The 20,097-nt window shown below is 36.8% G+C and overlaps 1 protein-coding gene across 12 annotated transcripts in view; it reads right to left on the reverse strand.

The window, feature by feature from the left end:
- DMD (dystrophin) overlaps nucleotides 1-20,097 on the reverse strand; it is a 2,265,680-nt gene that overhangs the window by 644,577 nt on the left and 1,601,006 nt on the right. For all 12 annotated transcript variants that reach the window (XM_070503127.1, XM_070503123.1, XM_070503121.1 and 9 more), the window contains one exon: nucleotides 7,532-7,633. In XM_070503127.1, the coding sequence (XP_070359228.1) occupies nucleotides 7,532-7,633 (102 nt within the window). The remainder of the gene's footprint in view (nucleotides 1-7,531; nucleotides 7,634-20,097) is intronic.

Below are 20,097 nucleotides of genomic sequence, written 5' to 3' on the forward strand. Positions count from 1 at the left end.
AAACTAAATGAGATATTTTATGTGAAAAGGACTCTGTGGACTGTAAAGTACTATAAAATTGGTGGTTAGTTATCACGCATTGCTTAATGAAGCGAAACAGAAGACAGTCAATAAAAGTTTTCATTAAAATAGTTAAAATGAAAATATTTCAACGCTTAAAGGACTAGGTTTTGGTTATCCTGAAAATAACATGTTTATATACTCCATTCCCTTTTATTAATACATAAACTCTGAACAGTCTCTTCATTTATTCAAATCTTATCTTGCCCACTGTTATTTCTAGACGGGTAAAAGAGGGGTTATTATAATTTCAAATGTAGAGGTTTTAAAAGTTAAGTAGTACCCCCCAATGTGTCACAAACATCTGAAGATATTGCAAAGTGTCAAAAATGTAACAAGTTCAGAGTTGTACATTCCCCAATCTTTCATAATTATCAGCAAATAACATCACATGAAATGGCTATAGATTTTGATTCAGCTTGTCACAAAACTACTTGCAACTTCTTCAAGTGTCTGGTATACTTTAGACTTGAAATTGATTATTTATATATTATGGAAGTTCTTTTTGCCTGGTTTTGTTTTGCTTTTTGGTTCTCTGGCGCGTGCCCATATTTTCCATTCTCTCATCCTTTCTATTGGGCTGTAAAGTTCTTTCAGGTGCAAAAACTGTTTGGCTGCAGTAACTAATGCAGTGTTATTCACATAATAAACTTTAAGCAGTGCTCAATAAAAATCTGTAAAAGGTAATGATTTGCTAATCATGTTAATAATCTTTAACCAGATTTAAGGGAATCACATATATGTCTAAATTTCAACATCTTTAAATATAAAATCAGTGGGATAATGCTTATCAAGTACTATTCTTGATTAGATTTCCAGAATTTTAAAACTTTGAATATGCTAAGTAAATTGCAGATCCCAGGCTTTCCTCACAAGAGCTCAAAACTCAATAGTCATAGTGGATTCATACTTTACCCAAAGGGAGAAACTTTGAGATCATTTTTTTAAAATGGCAAATTTAGTTTCATTGTAGGGGATTTTTGCCGCTGAGCATTATTTTCCATTGTATATAATTTGCTTGGAAATAGTCATTAAAGGTTAAGACAATTATATCAAATGATGTGAAATTTCTTTATGAAGAACAGAAATTAATTACAAGCAAAAAGGATTTCTAAATCCAGCTTTCCTTTTGAAATTTAAAATGCAATATAGTTTTAAACTCTGAGTTTGGGATTTTCAAAATTAAAAAATCTTTCATTTTTCTCTTGTGCCATTGTTTGGCATGCAATTCATATCTGCTACATAAAAAAATGAATCCCCCTGTGGCTGCATATACACAGACATGCATGTGATTATTGTAATTAAAACATCTATGTCTCTCTTTCTGTCTGTATAAACACAATTAATACAACTGAGGATCAGGAGTGAAATTCAAATCTCTAAAATGCTTGCTCAGTTCAAGCATTAGTTACCGAGTAAGCCTAAATTGAGACTTTCCCCCCAAATGTTTCCTCAGAAAAGAGATAGCTTGTATTAGAGTCCTTATATTGTCTTCTGTTTCTCAGTTGTTTTATCTTGAACAACAAAGTTGCACAGTAGCCTCAAATAATCTCAAGAGTTGTGAACTTGTGATGCTTATAGAAGTCATCTGACAGAATTGGTTCATGAAAAAAAAAGGGGTGAAGAAACTTGATAAACTATTAGCAATCATTCCTAGGGTATAACCTTACACTTACCAGTGGCGAAGGACATTATAAACAAGACTTTTAAAGATAGTTTAAAAAAGAAAAACAATAAGTTATTCTGATGGGGTGATAAAAAGTACATATCTAAGAAAAATGAAGAGATTATCTCTCCTAATATTTTGTGAATGGGCAGTGAGGTTGGGGATAAAAATTCCAGTGATAACGTTGAGGAAGTAAAACATGACCCTTCTGGTAACTGGCAGCTAGCTAGGCGTGATGGGCCTAATTAAACATAAAAAACAGTAACAGAAAATAAACTAGAGAGACCCAAGGCCACTCCAGGGCCATGTGTGAAACAAGAGAGACAAAGCCACTCTGCTAACACAAAAATGACTCATATGAGGCCTTGCTACTTCTTTAACAGTGACTGCTCGGCCCTGCTTTAATTCTCTCACCTTCTAGACCAAAAGTGTTAAGATACCCCATCATCACATTGGCTCTGTTTCTTCGCAGCATCCAATACAGAAATGGCTTCTACTTCCCTAATTCTTCCGTAGAATCATCCAGGCAGCCAAACCCGGCAAGCAGCTCTTTCTGGTGCCCTCTTACTGAGATGCCCCACAATTTCTCTGGAGAGTTTTCTCCCTTGCCACAGTAAGGTGGATAATCCTAACTTTTGGGTTTTTTCTAACTTTTTGGTTGTAGGTATGTTCCTAGTAGTCACTGGACAGAGAAGTGTAACAGCGTCATACGGGGATTCAAATAGCGCCATATTGCAAATAACTTAGAAGAAAGATGGTGAGTTCTACAATTTTGGAATATACATATGAAGAATGTGAATGGAATTGTTTCATAAAATATAAATGTGGCAAAAGGAATATTTCTAATTAGTGTGTCATTTTATAAAATGTGAGATTGCAAATATGGAGGTGTTAAGAAATTAAATATAATTAGACATTTGGTAATCTCATCCATATTTCTAAGTTTTTATGTGTACAAGCTGCTCAAAAATCTATCATAAATTTTATCTTCTCAATGGGAAAGTGGGGATCTCCTTATATTCAAGTATATGTGATTTGCATTTATTCAACCTTTCATAGTCTAAGACATTTTCCTCAGTTGTAAAGCTAACTTGTATTTTTGTGTGTGTATATGAGGAAGATTGTCGAGGAGCCAACATCTGTGCCAATCTGCCTCATGCCACCACAGTGTGGCTTGACCAGTGGTGCCAAGTCTGTGCCTGGGATCCGAACCTCCCAACCCCAGGCCTCTGAAGTGGAGCACGCGAACTTAACTATCATGCCACTGGGCCGGCTCCTAACTTGTATTTTTAAAAGATAAAATCCTGCTAGTCACATATGTTAATTAATTATAAAATCACTCTAATATTGTTTCTTTCTCTCTATAATTCTTCTCCCAACATTTTCTATTATCATTGACATGGAAATTGTGCTCACCAAATGAGTCAGTCAAAATGGACCTGTTCATTTGGGGGGATAGACTTATGTCTGTTATCTCTCCGTTGATATCTGATATTACAAAAAAAGTTGCACCAGGTAAATGAGATCATATGCCTGATGGATGATTTATAAAATCCAAATATTGTTATAATTATAAATATTTATTTGGGCAACATTTTGACCAACAAGACACCACTTGACCTGCTATACTATATATAAATCTTCAGACACACATCTGTTGTGAGTGATACATTAAAAATTATCATGCAAAATATTAAATCCTAAGGAAGTTCTTGGAAATGTTAAGATGTTGATGTTGGCAGCAGAACAAACTCGGGAGATCTAATCTAGTTAATTAACAACAAAACAGCTGGGAAAATGGAACGTCCCTGGTTGTGATTGACTATAATTGAAAATGACTAATGATGCTGTCACTTTGCAGCTTATATCTGAGGAAATGATGCCTGGAAGATCATATCGCCTTCTTGACCATTTGTCTATAGCAAGTACTTTGTGTTAAAGGTTTGGGTGGAACCCTTTGGCCAAATACAGAAAGCTCCTAACGCCTTACTTTTTCTGTTACATTTAAAAAGAACTGAAGAGCAGTAATAAAATATATTATTAGATTCATGTTAGCAAGTTTTTTTTGATAATCTAAAAAGTCAGCAAAGCAAACCAGGTGGTTTCATCTTACCACTTCAACAAGTAACCAAGACATTTAAAATTCCATTAATGCTCTCAGTTCTAATATATGGAAGATGATATAAGTATTTCAAAATACATAAATGATTTAAAAAATGTTAACAGAAAGAGCAGGGTTCCAAGTTAAAGAACAGATATGAATAGAATAAAATATCATCAAATGCTTAAGTTCAAAAGAGAGTTTAAAAAAAGCAGTTTTAAAAACCAAATAACCAAGTGGCTTATTTTGTTTGTAGTTGTCAATATTGTTGTTAACGATGGCAGTTGCTTTGTTGCTTTTTAACTGCTAAATTGGGTACTATTAAGGACCTAGTCATTACTCTGTGGAAGATGGAACATATTAGAAATGATTCCATCATGACTGTATTATCATAAAATATTGTTACAGAAGGTATAACTTAAGCAAAATGTTAAACAATTTGTCTAACTCATCTCATCAATCTTCAACAATTCCTGAAGATGAAGGAACAATATACAAATCAAAGGAAATAAAAGTGTGTGTTGGGGGGGGGAGAGAGAGCGAGAGAGGAGGTGGAAAGTAAGACAAAAGTGTTTATTTCTTCAATCATATTATTCTAAGATTTTCTCAATAATTTTGCATCAGATATCTAGTGCTACATTTATGCCATTAGTGGAACTGTCCCATAATACATAGTTGACCTTTAACAAGAAGTCTTCAAAGAAAACAAGGAAGAAGTTAGTCAGGAATGACAAAAAAAGAAACTAAAAATTTACTATCTTTGAAAATTAAAGAAATCCTAGAGAAGTTGATAGAGTGAAGAACAAGGAAAAAAATTGAACAGGGATGAGCCCGGCTCCCAAACAGGACTCAGCTTGGGAGGTGAGCGTAGGAGCTGAGCAGACAGGCCATCTGATACAGAATGTGGAGGTGCCAATAGACAGTTTTCTAAGAAACAGAATCATTCTCTGATGTGTCCTTAATTAGAATGTCTGCAAGCAGTGGACATACTAATTATCTATTTAAATACTGGATCTTCTATACACACCATGGGGATTTTCATTTTCTTTTTTAAGAATATCACTTTCTGGGGCTGGCCCAGTGGTATAATGGTTAACTTTGTGCGCTCTGCTTTGGCAGCCTGCGGCATAGGTGCGGACCTATGCACCACTCATTAAGCCACGCTGTGGCAGGCATTCCACATATAAAATAGAGGAAGATGGGCATGGATGTTAGCTCAGGGCCAATCTTCCTCAAAAAAAAAAAAAAGACTATCACTTTCTTCTTCATAATTGTTATAGTTTCCAAATGTACCTCCCTCAAAAAACAAAACCAAACTTCTTTCGTGAAAATGTACTGCAGGCTACTTGGACCCTTTTCCCTTCTATTAAGGGGGTAAGAAACCTGAATGTTAAGGAGAAAAGGCATTAGTTAAAGCACAATTTTTAAATTTTGATATATGAAATCAAAGTTGAAAAGAGGCTTTGTTTATGTACTATCAGAGCAATGGATCAGCCTTCAGAAAAATCATCCCTAACCTTTAAAAGAAGTTTTTGATCCATGCAGAGTTTTAATCAGTCCCCACTTGCCGCCTTGCATTGCTGGGTTCCATGTTCTGAACTATGTGGTTGTTTTTGAGCCTCTAGCATTTGAGGCTACCACAAGCCCCAGCTCATCTTCAGGTATTTCCAAGGTCGCGGCCCATATCAAAAGCTGCATGTGAATCAACACACCTCCAATCTCCCAAACCAGTCTTGCCCTTTTCCCACCATCAACTTGAAATGTTGATTCTCCTCCAAACCCAAAGGTTAAATGGCAGAACCGGAATGAGTTTTCACGTAAGTTCTACTTCTTTCAAATGAGCTGACTTGAGAGGAAATGGGGGAGGAGGGAAAGAGAAAAGAAGGAAAGAAAAAAGAAAGCTGACCTTACAAAATGGTTTTAAGGGATGCGAAAGAGAAGGGAAGTTGACCCTTTCTGGCTCTTTTATTTCAGAAAAGTATTTCCTCTTTTACAACATTAATGCGACAGTCGAAAGTAGGTATGCTCAGACATGGCAGATCCCAGTTCTGATCTCAAAGTGGCCCAGGAGTTGAGGGTACGAGGGGAAATGTGATAAGTTAATGTCAACTGCTTGGATGGTTTACATACAATGAAAACAAAAATTTTCTCACTGACTTTCAATTAAGAAAGTTTTCCCTCTGTTTTTTTACAAAGGCACAGCAGTAAAAGCCAACTTAAACGCACATTTGAAATCAGTAACAGTTGTGCCAAACCCTGCATAAAGTCTTTGAGGATCAAACAAGAGTAGATAGAGTGGACCTAGGAAATGGTCCATTTGTCCGTTTCATCGCTTGCTACGAGAGTCACTCTGTTAACCAAGAAAGATGTCTGCTTGGGGACTGGCTTTCTTTAGAGCATCAACAGAAACCTGAAATTTGCTGGTTTCAGGACCTTCTCTAGCTCTCCACTCTAAATACTGAAAACATTGTTACTTTACGAAAATTATCCTACCGGGCTTGGAACTGGATGTAAATTATTTTTTTTTGGATGTCAGGAGCAGGGACAATGTATTCCTGAATAGATGTCTATTTTGATATCTACAGAGAAATCTGTGCCTTTCAGCATCTGGTATTTGGACATTACGTTTAGGCTAAAACTTTAAATTTACCTAGGGAAATCCCCTTGTAAACTGTAAGGAAAACAAACAATTTTCTAGAAGTGAAGCTTGGGCCAAGCATAAGCAGTGAACTTAGAGACAGAGTCTAAGTCATGATAATGTTGTTTGCAAGGACAAACTAGTTCCGTATAATGAGGTGGTTGACCTGCACTGTTTTGGAGCAGTTTAAACATGAGGGTGAGGCTCGCTAAATTTCAGCCTGCAACATTAGCTAGAGAAACCAGAAGTGATCAATAAACAGCCACCTTTACAGGCTCTCGGGAACTTTCATCATAATGGGAACCATTCTAATTTTGGTCAGGTACAGAACATAGGGTAACCTATACCTAACGGCTATTGATCACTGGACTCTCGATTGCAAAATGGAAGCCACTGATTAGGTATTTTTTGAAAACTGAGCTGGCTTTCCATTTCTCTCCTCATGTAATAGCCTGTGAATAAATGTGTCCTAGGCTTCAAAATGCACATGGAGAAGGGAAACAAGTGGAGAGCTCTCTCCCATGCCAGCTTTTTACCAAAGAGAGAAGCACTTACGTGACATTTCGCTAAAAATTTTTGACCCAATAAAGTACTGAAGCCTGAATGCTGATTTTCCTCTTTCATCAGAAAGAGCAACAGAGGAAAGAAAGGTCACGGACCATATTGTGATTCTTTACAGCTGTTGGAGACAGACAGTATGATGCAGTAGCTTGATTTGAATTAAGCCAAACAATATGAAAAGCATCAAGGCTGGCAAGCGAAGCCATAAAGCCTCAAAGAATTTAATCTACCTTGAAGGTGGGACTACTTTTTGTATTGATAGCAGCGCACCAGGACAGAAATGAGTCCTTTAATGCAATGACTCGTTAATAGCCTTAAGATCCCAATATATAAATAGGATATGTGGATCAAAAAGACAGCTCTGCCTCTGCCGTCGCAGGATGGCCAATATTTCTTTACAAGTTATTTCATTGATTATAAATAGACCACGTCAATGGCAAATGTACGACAGGGGAAGCATAACCCATTATGAGGTAATGGATATTGCTAGAGGTTGCTTCATTACCTTCACTGGCTCAGGGGCTGGTTTTTCCTTGTACAAATGCTGCCCTTTAGACAAAATCCCTTCCACATCCGGCTGTTTAGCTTGAACTGCTGCTTCAGTTTCCTGGGGGAAAATAACACATACAGTGCAGATTAACTTCACAGTTAGCAAGAAAATTACTAAATTTAAATATACCCTTGGAGACTCCACATGTATTGCAGATCAATTTCTGCATGGGACACACGGGCACAAAAAAAAGTAGCTTCTAGTGCAGAGAAAAGAAATAGAGGTCTTCGTGAAACACACTAAAACTTTAAAAATTTATCCCAAATCTTCTTGAACTATATCATACTACTACTAGATGGAAGCACAGACATTAATTTTCTACTTTTCCAAAAAGTAAAAGGCAATAATAAGTATGATTTATGAATATGATCAATGTGGATAAATACTATTGTTAGCTTTGATGATCCCAGTAATCCCACTGTTCATTTACTTTACAAACCTCTTATTTTCACAGGATTCTCTTTTGGGCTTTGGCTCCAAAATGTCGTTTTGAAATAGAAACCAAATAATTCTCCCTACATCACTGTCAAAAGTATTTTCTTTCCAAAGAGTAAACACTTAAAGCACAGTATCAAAGGCTTATTAATTATTAAGCAGTCAAATCAAACAGGCCTTTTGAGGAATGATTAAAGTATTTTTAAAAACTTGTTTGTTTTTCCTTAGTCTGGAGAACACTGAAGCATGACAAAAACAAAAACAAACAAACAAAAAACCTCTTTAGATATATGAATGCAAAGTGCTTTGTCACTGGCTGCTGTCTAGCTCTCTTGAAGAGAGAACAAAAGAAATGTGCATAAATTGAGGCTGAAGGAAGTGAAGTTAAATATTACAGAAGACTTTTTGGATGGAACACTTGTTAAACACTAGGATGGAGTATCGATTAATCAATGTCAAGCGTCAGTCAGGGCCTGGGCAATCTTCCCCAGATAGCAACTCCTGATTAACCCGTCTCTCTCTTCCTCCCTCTGCCACCCTGGAGCCTCCCAGCACTGCTGTGTGTACGTGTCTTCCTGCCACTGCGTCCTTTATATACTGTGCTTGTACTGTTCTCTTTCAGGGAGTCCTCACAGAGAGTCTCAGGCAAGCTCCTGAACCCAAACTACTGTCATCTTACACGGCACAGCAGGGTGTGTTGCAACTTACAGGTGCTCAGCACATGCTCTTGACAGGGATTTCCTCAATTCTTATTATAATAAATGCCAGTGAGAGCTAGGCACTTTGGTTAAAAGTATCCACCACATTAAGACTAACCCTGTGTGTTAATGGGTATGTGTGCAAAACACACACAAAAACCACTTTTAGGGACAATAATTGTGGAAGAAACAAACCTAAAATTAGAAGTGTTAATTCACTCTCTATGATAAAAATTCTCAAAGTGATTTTTTAAAGAAATCTTGCAAAATTGTAACAAGCTCAAATTCGGAGTGTACTTTGTGAGGGTTGGGTATTTCTTCCTTTAAAATTGTTTATAAGTGTACTCAGTGTAAATTCTATATCTTCAGAAAACGACCACAGGGGCCGGCCCAGTAGCACAGTGGTTAAGTGCACACGTTCTGCTTCAGCGGCCGGGGGTTCGCCGGTTTGGATCCCGGGTACGGACATGGCACCGCTTGGCAAAAGCCATGCTGTGACAGGTATCCCACATATAAAGTACTGGAAGATGGGCACAGATGTTAGCTCAGGGCCAGTCTTCCTCAGCAAAAATTGGAGGATTGGCAGCCGATGTTAGCTCAGGGCTAATCTTCCTCAACAAAAAACAAAAAAAAAAAAAGAAAGAAAAAAAGAAAATGACCACAAATAGTCAATAATTTTACCAATGTTTTAGGTATGCAGCCAAATGATTAACACTAATATTCTTCTCTCTGCCCCTAGTCTTCAAGCGCAAATAAATAGTTCCAAAGAGCACAAAGAATTGATGCTACTATTCAGAAGGCACTGGCAAATAGACAGGATTAAGAGACTGCATTTGATATTACAAGGAATTTCCTTAGGAAATGAACACACAAATTTTAATTCATGAAATTTTCATTGGCAAAGGTACAGAAACAGCAGCAAGGCTGACATTAGGGCAGCCTAGATATTACTTAGAACTCTGAGTTCTAAGCAGATGCTTGTTAGATGGATAAGAAAAGGGGGCATGCCACGTGAAAGGTCCGTCTTTTGCACCTGCAGAAAGTAAAACATTCCCACTTCGGGCCACCAAATTAGCGCTAGATTTAGTCCTCTGATGAATGAGCATTGCAAAGTCACATCATCTCCCTTTATAGAAATGTTTCCCGTTGGCATGTCCTTCTGTCACCACTATTGTCATCTCTTCGTCCCTCAATGAAATAATGAAGTGTTAAGTACCTAGATCAGATTTACATTTGGTCCTACAGAAATAGAGCAATGGGTGAGAGAAATCATGTTCAGATCTAAAATCTTTGTGGTTACTTCTCCTTGGCAATTTTTTTGAGAACTACATCTCTAATTACATGCACCTTTGATAGATCACTTTAGAAAGGCTATTTTGAAGATAAATTTCTATAGTTTACCTCACTACATTTATTTGCAGTGTGAATTTATTAGTTAAAAGATAGGTCAGTTATTCAGGGTCAAATATTATTGCTTGAAGAGTCAACTATAGTAAACCCAACTAAATTCACTTAAAATATTCTTTAGTATATTTTCTTAAGTTAGTGTGAGAAAAATACACTAATAAGAAGTTGATAACCATCTTGAAAAAATTAAAGTATACGTGAAATAAATTTTAAAATTGTGATAGCCCTCCAGGCAATTAAAACTTGACATGGAAAAATTGAAAGGCAAAGCAAAACAAACAAACAAACAAAAATACACAGCCAAACCACAGGACTGTGCAAAGATAAGAAAACGTTGCTAAAATCCTTAGGTGTGCTGGAAATGCCAACAAACTGCTATAAGGATCTTAACTGTTCTAACAATATTAACAAACTGGAGTCGCTCAAAGTTTCCTATGTTTCAAACACTGTGTACTTCATACACTTTTCCTCATACTTACCCTCCTAGTATTATTTAATTTTACAGATGCTGAAACTGAGGGAGATTAGGTCAATTATCCAAGACCACACAGCCTGCAAATGGCAGAGTCGGGATTGTAACCAGGATGGGTGTGCCACCAAACAGCCACTTTCTCTCTTACTCTTCTGTGTATAGCATGTGTGTGTGTGTGTATGAGTGTGTGCAAAAATTGGCAGTCACATTTCTTAATATCATGTTAATTTTTTCTCCTCCTCTTTAACTCCAATACATTCTACAATATCCTTCCAGGGTGTAAACGAGAGAAAATCCTGTCCCTTCCCACAGAAAAAGAAATAAATTCTTACATAGCCTTTAAACTGCTCCAAGAGTGTGTCTTTGTGGGTTTATGATCACCAAACTGATGATATCCAGGTCAGAGAATTGGTCTGAGTAAACCTTTCATCTCACAGATGGTCTCAAATCTTTATCTGATATAAGATAAGGTGAAGGAGGTCAGTACTAAAATGGAAACACAGCTAATCATAGTGGCCAGTTGTTATAAGTAGAATGTGTTCAACTTCAAAGAACATTCAGACAAGAAGATCTTTATGGGATTTCAACAAAAAAGTCTCACTTCTAATAATAGAACATTTCCATTTAGGTTTTTCCCCTGCCTCATTCTTAATATATCCCCTGCGATGTAAGATCATGCACCAGGAGTTAGAACCCTTATGATGTGACTAGAGTTTTATTTTCATCATAGTGTTGACAGTCCACTACAATCTCATGCATAATTTTAAGAAGATAATTTTTATTAATTAGGTAAGAGGGAGTAACCCTTCATTAATACTCACTAGGAGAATACACGGTGTATTTTTAAATCCATCCCTGATGGGTTTTCGAAGTGGAGTAACTCTTTAAGCATCTTCAGTCTTAGTTCTCTTTTAAAAATTATTTTATGGAGGTCACATTAGCTTACACCAATACATAAATAGTTATTTCTTTTTAAACAGAACTTTTACTAATATTGGGGAGTTGCTGGTCTGAAAAGCAGTGCAGCAATGGTTAGTAACGAAAAAAGACTAAACAACACCTTTGAGAGTGAAAGTAGCAATTCATATGAAAATTAATACATACTTACATTTTCTAAGAATTGATTTGTTGAATATTATATTTCTAATTTAATATTAAGTTGGTTGTGTGCATTTTTTACTACAAATTTGGTGCCCCTACAAATAGTATAAGACATACATTTTGTCTTGTTTTCCTTTCTCATTTTAAATCTATTTATGTTTCCATCATTTTACCTATTGCTAACTTTAAAATATATATTATGACATAAGGAGAATATTAACAGCCTTTTCGCATATGTTCCAACATTCATACATTTATTTATTCATTTGACAAATATTTATTGAATATGTACTATATTTCAAAATTTTGGCTAGGAATTGCGAATACTACAAGGCATAAGGTAGGCCCTTGCGAAGAATACAAACAATCACATACTAAACTTAGCGTGCAACAGGCATAACATCCTGCAATGTACAATGGGGCACAGAGAAGCAACTGATCAGTTCTGTATTTAAGGGACAACAAGAGGGTAGGGATAGGCCTCAATGGGGTAAGAAAGGCTTGAGCAAAGGCTTGGAACAGAAACAGCTCATCACCTGGTTGACAAAGGGATGGATGATAGAAAGTATTGCAAGAGGGAACCTGGGATATGCAAACACAGGAACCAGAGGCAGCATGGAGATTCCACATGGGGCAACGGGGAGAAATGGTGCAGGAGTAGAAGGCAAGAGCCAGAGAACAGAAGGATCTTTTATACCACCTTAGGATCTTAGCGGAGAAGCCACAAAAGGGTTTTAAACAAGGGAATGACATGTTGTATCCTAATGGATGTTCTAAAAGTGAATATACCTGAACATCTAAATAGATAGATAGATAGATAGGTAGATAGATATAAGATCTACTCTTAATGCATGGTTTTCCATTCAAATAAGCTGGTCTGAATGAGACACATATACCGCTGCTGAAAACAAGGAAATTCAAGATAAAAGTGACAACTTTTTCCTTAGCAAAGGCAAGTGCCCATTCACTTAGTTTTCTTACTTATAAAGCGTATTTCCTGCTATTTGGCCATTCAGTCAACCACTTCAATTAACAGTTTCTCTATCAAATCTAAGATGTTACGGATTAAAAGGACCACTATTATTTTATGAACTGCTAAGAAAGTTAACAAAAAACAATTAGACTTTGTAGACACTATTTTGGGATATGTCTCAATTTCAGAGATGTTGAAATGTAAAAAACACGTATTTTGGAATCAATGAAATTCTAAGATATCTGTCAATACTATGATTGGTTTATTAGTTGATTATTATTCATTGACTCTGTGAACATGGCTGTCTGGTGGGTGAATACACTTTCTTCCCCACTGACTTTGGGCTTGACCATGTGCCTCACTTTGATCAATGAACTGTGGGCAGAAGTGACTGTAAGACAGCTGAGCTGGGTCCCTAAAGACAATTCACGATTTTCCAGTACCTCTAGCTCCTGTCTTCCCTCATGAGAGAATAACGTGCCATACAGGAGCTGCTCTTTTAGCCTAGGTTCTGAAATGAAAAGACATTTGGAGCAGATCCACAGTCTAGAAGGAGAAAACCTGAACTTGACCCATAGTATGGAGTAAAGCCACAGCTCATCTGTAGACACGAGTAATAAATGTTTGCTGTTATAAGTCACTGGGATTTGGGGGTTGTTTGTTACTCCAGCAAGAGCTGACAATTACAACATTATAGGGAAACAAACAAACAATCAAACAAACAAAAAATATATAGCTTTCTGGGATGAAAAAAGCCAAAGCCTTTAAAATAAATGCGCCTTGGTCACATATATTGATTGCACCATCTCTCATTCCACATACAAACTGTTTGCTAAAAAGGGTAGCAAGAAACGAAAAATGAAATGGAATCAATATTGCGTTAGAGCCTGACTTCTCTGGCCTAGATTGTCAGGGAGACTCTGGCAAATGAAGGCTGATGGATGGAAAAACACAACATTGTGCAGTTGAGTTTCGTTCTCTTTCCCCTCATGCTGGGTGACTGTTCTTTTATTTATCTGCAATTAGGTTTGCTAGACCACAGCGACGCGGCTCTCCTTCACTGTAACTGCATGCTGTCAAATACGTGCCGAGCTGATTGACAAAGAATGACAGGTTCTCTCTTTCCATTCTGAGCTAATCAAGGGCAGCCCACCAAACGGAGGCTTTTTTCTGATTTGGAGATTTCTGGATTTCAAAAATAATCTGTCTAAATCTACAAAGTATAATACAGCATTGATGGTTAAATTGGCGAGTGTTATGAAACCCAGAAGATAGAATCTACTGGGGTAAATACTTGGAAGGCTCAAGGCCAGTGAAAGAGTGCACATAGGGAAGACCATCAAGTAATGAGCCTGACATCCAGAAGCCACGCTTAGAAGCCCTCCACTCATAAAGAAGGGATTTCAAAGTCTTTTTGGTAGAATTCTTTTGGTAAATGAAATTTCATCAAAAAAATACCAGAACATATTAATTACTTCATTCAGTAAATATTTACTGAATATAAGAACACCTACTATATTCTAAATATGGTTAGGTACTTGGTATATAACAGTGAATAAAACAAACAAGATTTTCCTGTTCTTGTGAAGCTTACATTCTAATGGGGACAATGGATAATAAAATATAAATTACGGTACTTCAGAGGGTAAAAAGTGCTAAAGAGAAAAAAATAAAGCGTCAGGTAGTGATAAGAGACGTATGTATGGAGTAAGGGAAGATGGGAGGTAGACACTTGAGAAGGCACCTCCAGAGAAAGCCTCACTGAGAAGGTGGCATTTGAACAAAGTTCAGGAGGAAGTGAGGGAATGAATCAAACAGCTATCTCAGGGAAGAACAGTCCATGCAGAGGAAACAGCAAGTGCAAAGTCCCTGGGGCATGAGTGTCTGACATGTTCAATAAAAACATAAGAAAGCCAGGGTAGGTGGAACCTGGTGAGCATGGGGAGAGAAGCAGGAAGCCAGTCAGAGAGGTTGGGGAGGGTACATCCTTCAGGGCAACTGTGGGGGGACTTTGGCTGTTACTCTGAGTGAGATCAGGAACCACAGGAGATTTTTCAGTAGAGGAGTGATGTGAGCTGACTTATTTTTTAATAGATCGTTCTGGCTGCCGTGTTAAGATTAGACTGAAGAAATGTAGAGAACAGATAGTAAAGGGCAGATTCCCAAGGGGGTTAGCTAAACACACGTTGCTTAGAGGAAAGTACTGGTTTGTGGCAACTTGATGCACTTTCTCTAAAAATCTTTAGACTTATGGTTCTTAAGTGAGGACTAAATCTCTGCTCTGGTTTAATAGCAATACCGGGCACTGCTTTTTTTTTTCCTTTGCTGAGGAAGATTCACCCTGAGCTAACATCTATTACCAATCTTCCCCTTTTTCTGCTTGAAGAAGACTAGTCCTGAGCTAACATCTGTGCTAATCTTCCTCTGTCTTGTATGTGGGCCACTGCCAAGCATGGCTGATGAGTGGTGTAGGTCCACACTTGGGATCCAAACCCACAAACCCAGCCTCTGAAGTGGAGCGCGTGGAACTTAGCCATTAAGCCTCGGGGCCGGCTCCAGGTCACTGCTTTAAGCAGAGTTATTTATTGAAACTGGTGCTCCCCAGGTTTTACTATGTTCCTAAGTCCTTAGTGGTGAAAAGTGTGGGCTCTTGAGCCTGGCTACCTAAGTTCCAATCTTGGCATGAATTGATTATTTGCAACGGAGACCATATGTCTCATAAATCCTAAAATATATTCTGAGACCTTTGCTATCTGGACCTTTCCAGAAAAGGATCAGCCAACTGCTGATCCGGAGAAATGGTTGGGTTTGGGATTTGTGGCCCTAAAAACCTGCAGGTACACAGAAAAATTATATGGATACTTATTTTTAAAGGTAAAACATGAGAGACATTTTGCTTTTTATCTCCTTATATAGACTCATAGAGATAGTCAAACAACTTATAGTTATACTTTAGAGCAGGCTCAACAAATATTTTCTATAAGGGGCCAGATAGTAAATATTTTAGGCTTTGTGGGCCATATGGTTCCTATCATACCTGAATCCTACCACTGCAGCGTCAAAGCAACCATAGACGATACGTAAACAAATGAGTGTGGTTGTGTTCCACTAACACTATTTACAAAAACAGGTGGTGTGGTGGACTGAATTTGGCCCTTGGACTGTAGTTTGCTGACTCCTGCTTTAGGATATTACAGTGTTGTTAGAAGTAATCAGATCAAGGATAAGAATATCTGGGTTCTAGGCTTATTAATTATAAAATGAATGAAAATGACAGATATTATTGCGGATAAAGGGTTAACAACCCCTTTTGCCCTTCTGCATGAGAATGTGAGCTTTGAAGAACTTTCCGGCTGTATTCTCCTTGGAAACCTGATAAAATTGGAATGCCAAATATGTTGGTAGCCATCATGGCTTCTGCTGAAAAAAAAAAAAGACTGATTGGTAAATAAAACATGGCTCGGGAGTTCTATGTCTGAACTACAAACGCCTGATGGAAAGCCATAGTTCTGGGAATCCACTGAGTGTAGTAATGCTTGTAACCGAGCATGTACCTTTCATGGATCTTGGAAACTCTACCTGTTTTAAGACATTGGCTCCTGGGGCGCATGAGGCTTTTAGACCAGGGTTGACTCAGCACCTCTGTGTGAGTCTCCTCCCTTTGCACCTGAGCTGTCTTTTGAGAGTGGGCAGCTGCTGCAAAGAGAATAGCACCTGGATGGCTCTGTGAATGCTGCCCAGACTGTTGTGCATTCTAACCCCATGGAAGAGAAATGCCTCACCCTGCCCTCCTGGGAAATTGTGTTTCTGTTCCTGTATCCTTCTAAGTGAATTTGAAGCTGAATGTGGTTAATGGTAGCCTTGTTCAGTTGCACCGAAGAAAGGAAGACTCACTGATGGGCTTTCCCATGATCATTTCTAAGACCCACATTTTCTTGCCACAGATTAACTGCTCTGAGATTGGGATACGTTTTATAAATGATGGTGTGTCACAATCTAATTGGCAGCACGTTTTTCTTAGTGACAGATAAAATGATGCAAATTCTAATCAATGGTGTCTTAGAAACAATGAAATACGGTATGTGACCAGGATATTCATAGTAGGTCAGCATCAAATGATTTAGTGTATGCAAAAGTAATGTTAATTGCTACCATTTATTGAGAATTTACTAAGTATAAACACCCAGCTATGCATGTAACATAAATTCTATTAGTTAATCTCACTCGATCTCTACTGCAGAGCTTTCCAGCAGGCATTATTATAATTTTTCAGATTAAAAAACTAGAGTCATGAGAGGTTAGGGAAGTTGCCTAAGGTAGAAGCTAACAAATGGTGGATGCATGATTTGAATCCTGGTCTGTCTGAGGCATATTCTTCATTCTTAATTATTATACTATAGGGTCTATGAATTTGTTTAAGTATGTTACATATATAAAATTAGATTTTATTTGCTGAATCACAGGGTTTAGAACCAGAACAAAGTAGTTTTGATTAACATGTAATTTTAGTTTAAACTGGGATTTTTCAACCTCAGCACCATTCACATTTTGGTCCAGATAATTCTTTGCTGTAGGGGGCTGCCCTGTGTATTGTACGATGTTTTGCAGCATCCCTGGTCACTATTCACAAGATGCCAGTAGCTCTTCCTCCTCCCCCAGGTGTGACAACCAAAAATATCTCCAGAGATTAACAAATTCCCCTGGAGGATAAGATCACTTCTGGTTGAGAGCCATTGAATTAGTGAATATATGAATGAACCAATGAAAGAATGTCTATCTGCTCATGGTCTACATTTCCAGTGTACGTGAAATAGTATGATTTATTAGTATGATTTTATATGAATACCTTTCTTTACTTTTTTTTGTATGGAACACGTCTATATATTTTTTTCAGATGTACTCTCATGCACACTATAACTCTTAAACCACACTTGAATGTGGTTCTTTTTTTTGTGGTGAGTAAGATTGGCCCTGAGCTAACATCTGTGCCAATCTTCCTTTATTTTGTATGTGGGATGCCACCACAGCATGGCTTGACAAGAGGAGTGTAGGTCTGCACCCGAGATTGGAACCTGTGAACCCCGGGCCACCAAAGCAGAGCACACGAACTTCACCACCACAACACTGGGCTGGCCCCTGAATGTGGTCCTGGGATGAACTCTAATTATAATTGTATATTTCAGTTTCTGGCTGAACTGTTCCTAAAAACACTGCTTTAAATATCCCAAAGGGACAAAGGAACATAGTGGATTCTGTGGAATAGAGAAGCGTATATAACAGAAAGTCAGATTACCATGCCTCTGAATCATCTTTTTCTTGTTTTGCACATTCACCTTGGTCAGTGATATCTGCATTATTGTAAACCAATATAGCACAACTCAAAGTTATTATCCATGTGGCAATTGGGCATAGTTCTTGAAGTCTTGATAGAAAGTATTTATTTTAAAAAATCTAAGTAGGATTAAACACTGGAAGTTTCTTTTTTAAACATAAAACGGCACTTAGGATAATTTTCATTAAAAGCAAAAAAAAAAGGGCAACTCAATTCTGACTTTATGATTGACACATTTCAAATAAAATTAAAGATGCTTTGTTTTTTACTAAGTGCTACACCAAAATTATAGTCATTATCTAAAACAACTCTTTCTAAATTCTTCCATAACTTGTAAACTCAAGTAATCAAGTGGGTAACTGAATTAAACTTGTGTTTAAAAAAAAACAGCAATGATAAAATCTAAGGTTTCTTTCCAAATAGCTTTTCCTTAAACATATACAGAAAACAAAGCAAACATGAGGTTTTCTGAAATCAAGAACACTTGATGGAATAAAGCCTCTTCTTTGGTTCGCACAACATGTCAGTCTTCATCTTGGGTCCCAGGTCTTCATCTAGCCTGCCATACTTAATTTTTATATTCTTGTACCTCTCTATGATTTCTACCACTCCAGCTAAGTGAACATTTTCACTGGTCTCCTGTAAAATCAGTGATAAGGTTTTGGATGAGGAATTGGGGGGTCTATATTTTAGACGCACATAACTGCTAGAATCTAGAATATACAGAGACCTCATATTGATCTGTAAGAAAAAGCAAACAATCCAAGAAAAAACTGGGCAAAGTACTTGAAGAGTCAGCTGATAGAAAGAAATATCCAACTGGCCACCAAACATGAAAATCTGTCAACCAGGGCTATGCAAATTAAAATAATAAATTCATGCCACTTCCTGTTGCTGGTGGAAAGCAATTTACAATATATAATAAAGATGTGAATACTCTAATAAGTCAGTAATTTTACTTCTAGGTATTGTCACATGGGTTTATGAGGAGACCTACAAAGAATGTTCTTTTAGCATTGTTCACATTGTGAGAAACTGGAAACTAATGATCATTCATTCCTAATCTCATAACCCTATTGTTTTGTTCCTATTCAAATCAAAAATACTTTTAACAGATTACTTTTCTATTCTAAAGTCACTTTAAATCATCATTCTTATTTTGTACGGTGTACAAAATTCCACTTAACTTAGTTGTAAGCAAAGTGAATGCTTTCATTCATAACTTACTCATTGAAGATATTAAAGATAATAAAAGAATAATGCTGTGTCTAACAAATTTGACTTCAGCTATGACAGCATACACAGTATAATATCTCAGATAACATCCGTTTAGTTTTGAGTGAAGAATAAGAGTGCGTATGTGTGTATGTAGATGTGCATAATTTTGTATTTGTGTTATCTCTCCAATTATGTAAATCACTAATACCTATTATTATGCTGATACTAGAAGATACATTGTAATAAAGGTTACCATGAATTATTAATTTTGTATTTCTTATCACCTGTTTCATCAAATAATTTAAAAGACAAAGATGCCCACCCATCCATATTTTCTCTGCATAGTCTTCACAAAAGTTCTCTCAAAAACACTTGAAAATTAAAAGTATGCACACATGGCTTTGTAATTTCATGGGTCAATAAGTAAAATTTTAGTTGTATCCTACACACTCTTATGAGTGCTTCCATATTTTGCCTTTTGAATGCTTAACAAAATTATTAATTTCAAGAAAATCATCTCATTTTAACAACTAGCTTGTTATATAATCAGTTATTATTATAAATGCACTTTGAGATTTTCAACCTTAAAATTAAAACTATTATTAAAATAGTTCAATTTAAATAATTATGGCCACTTTTATTAACTGTATACTTTGTGCCTTCTTATGATCAGTAACTGCTGAATATTAATTACGTCCAGAGGAGGCAATGAACTATTCAAAAGTTGGAAGCTATGACTTCAGAAGTTGGACATGCACACTCTAAGTTTTTCATATATATTGTTTTGAAATTACACAGCAAATTAAATGCGTTTACACTGGGTGATAATTTAAGTAGTTAATTTACAACGAAGATGTTTCTTTTTCAAAATATATATCAGATATA

Source organism: Equus asinus, chromosome X (assembly GCF_041296235.1).
Source record: "Equus asinus isolate D_3611 breed Donkey chromosome X, EquAss-T2T_v2, whole genome shotgun sequence".
NCBI lineage: Eukaryota > Metazoa > Chordata > Mammalia > Perissodactyla > Equidae > Equus > Equus asinus.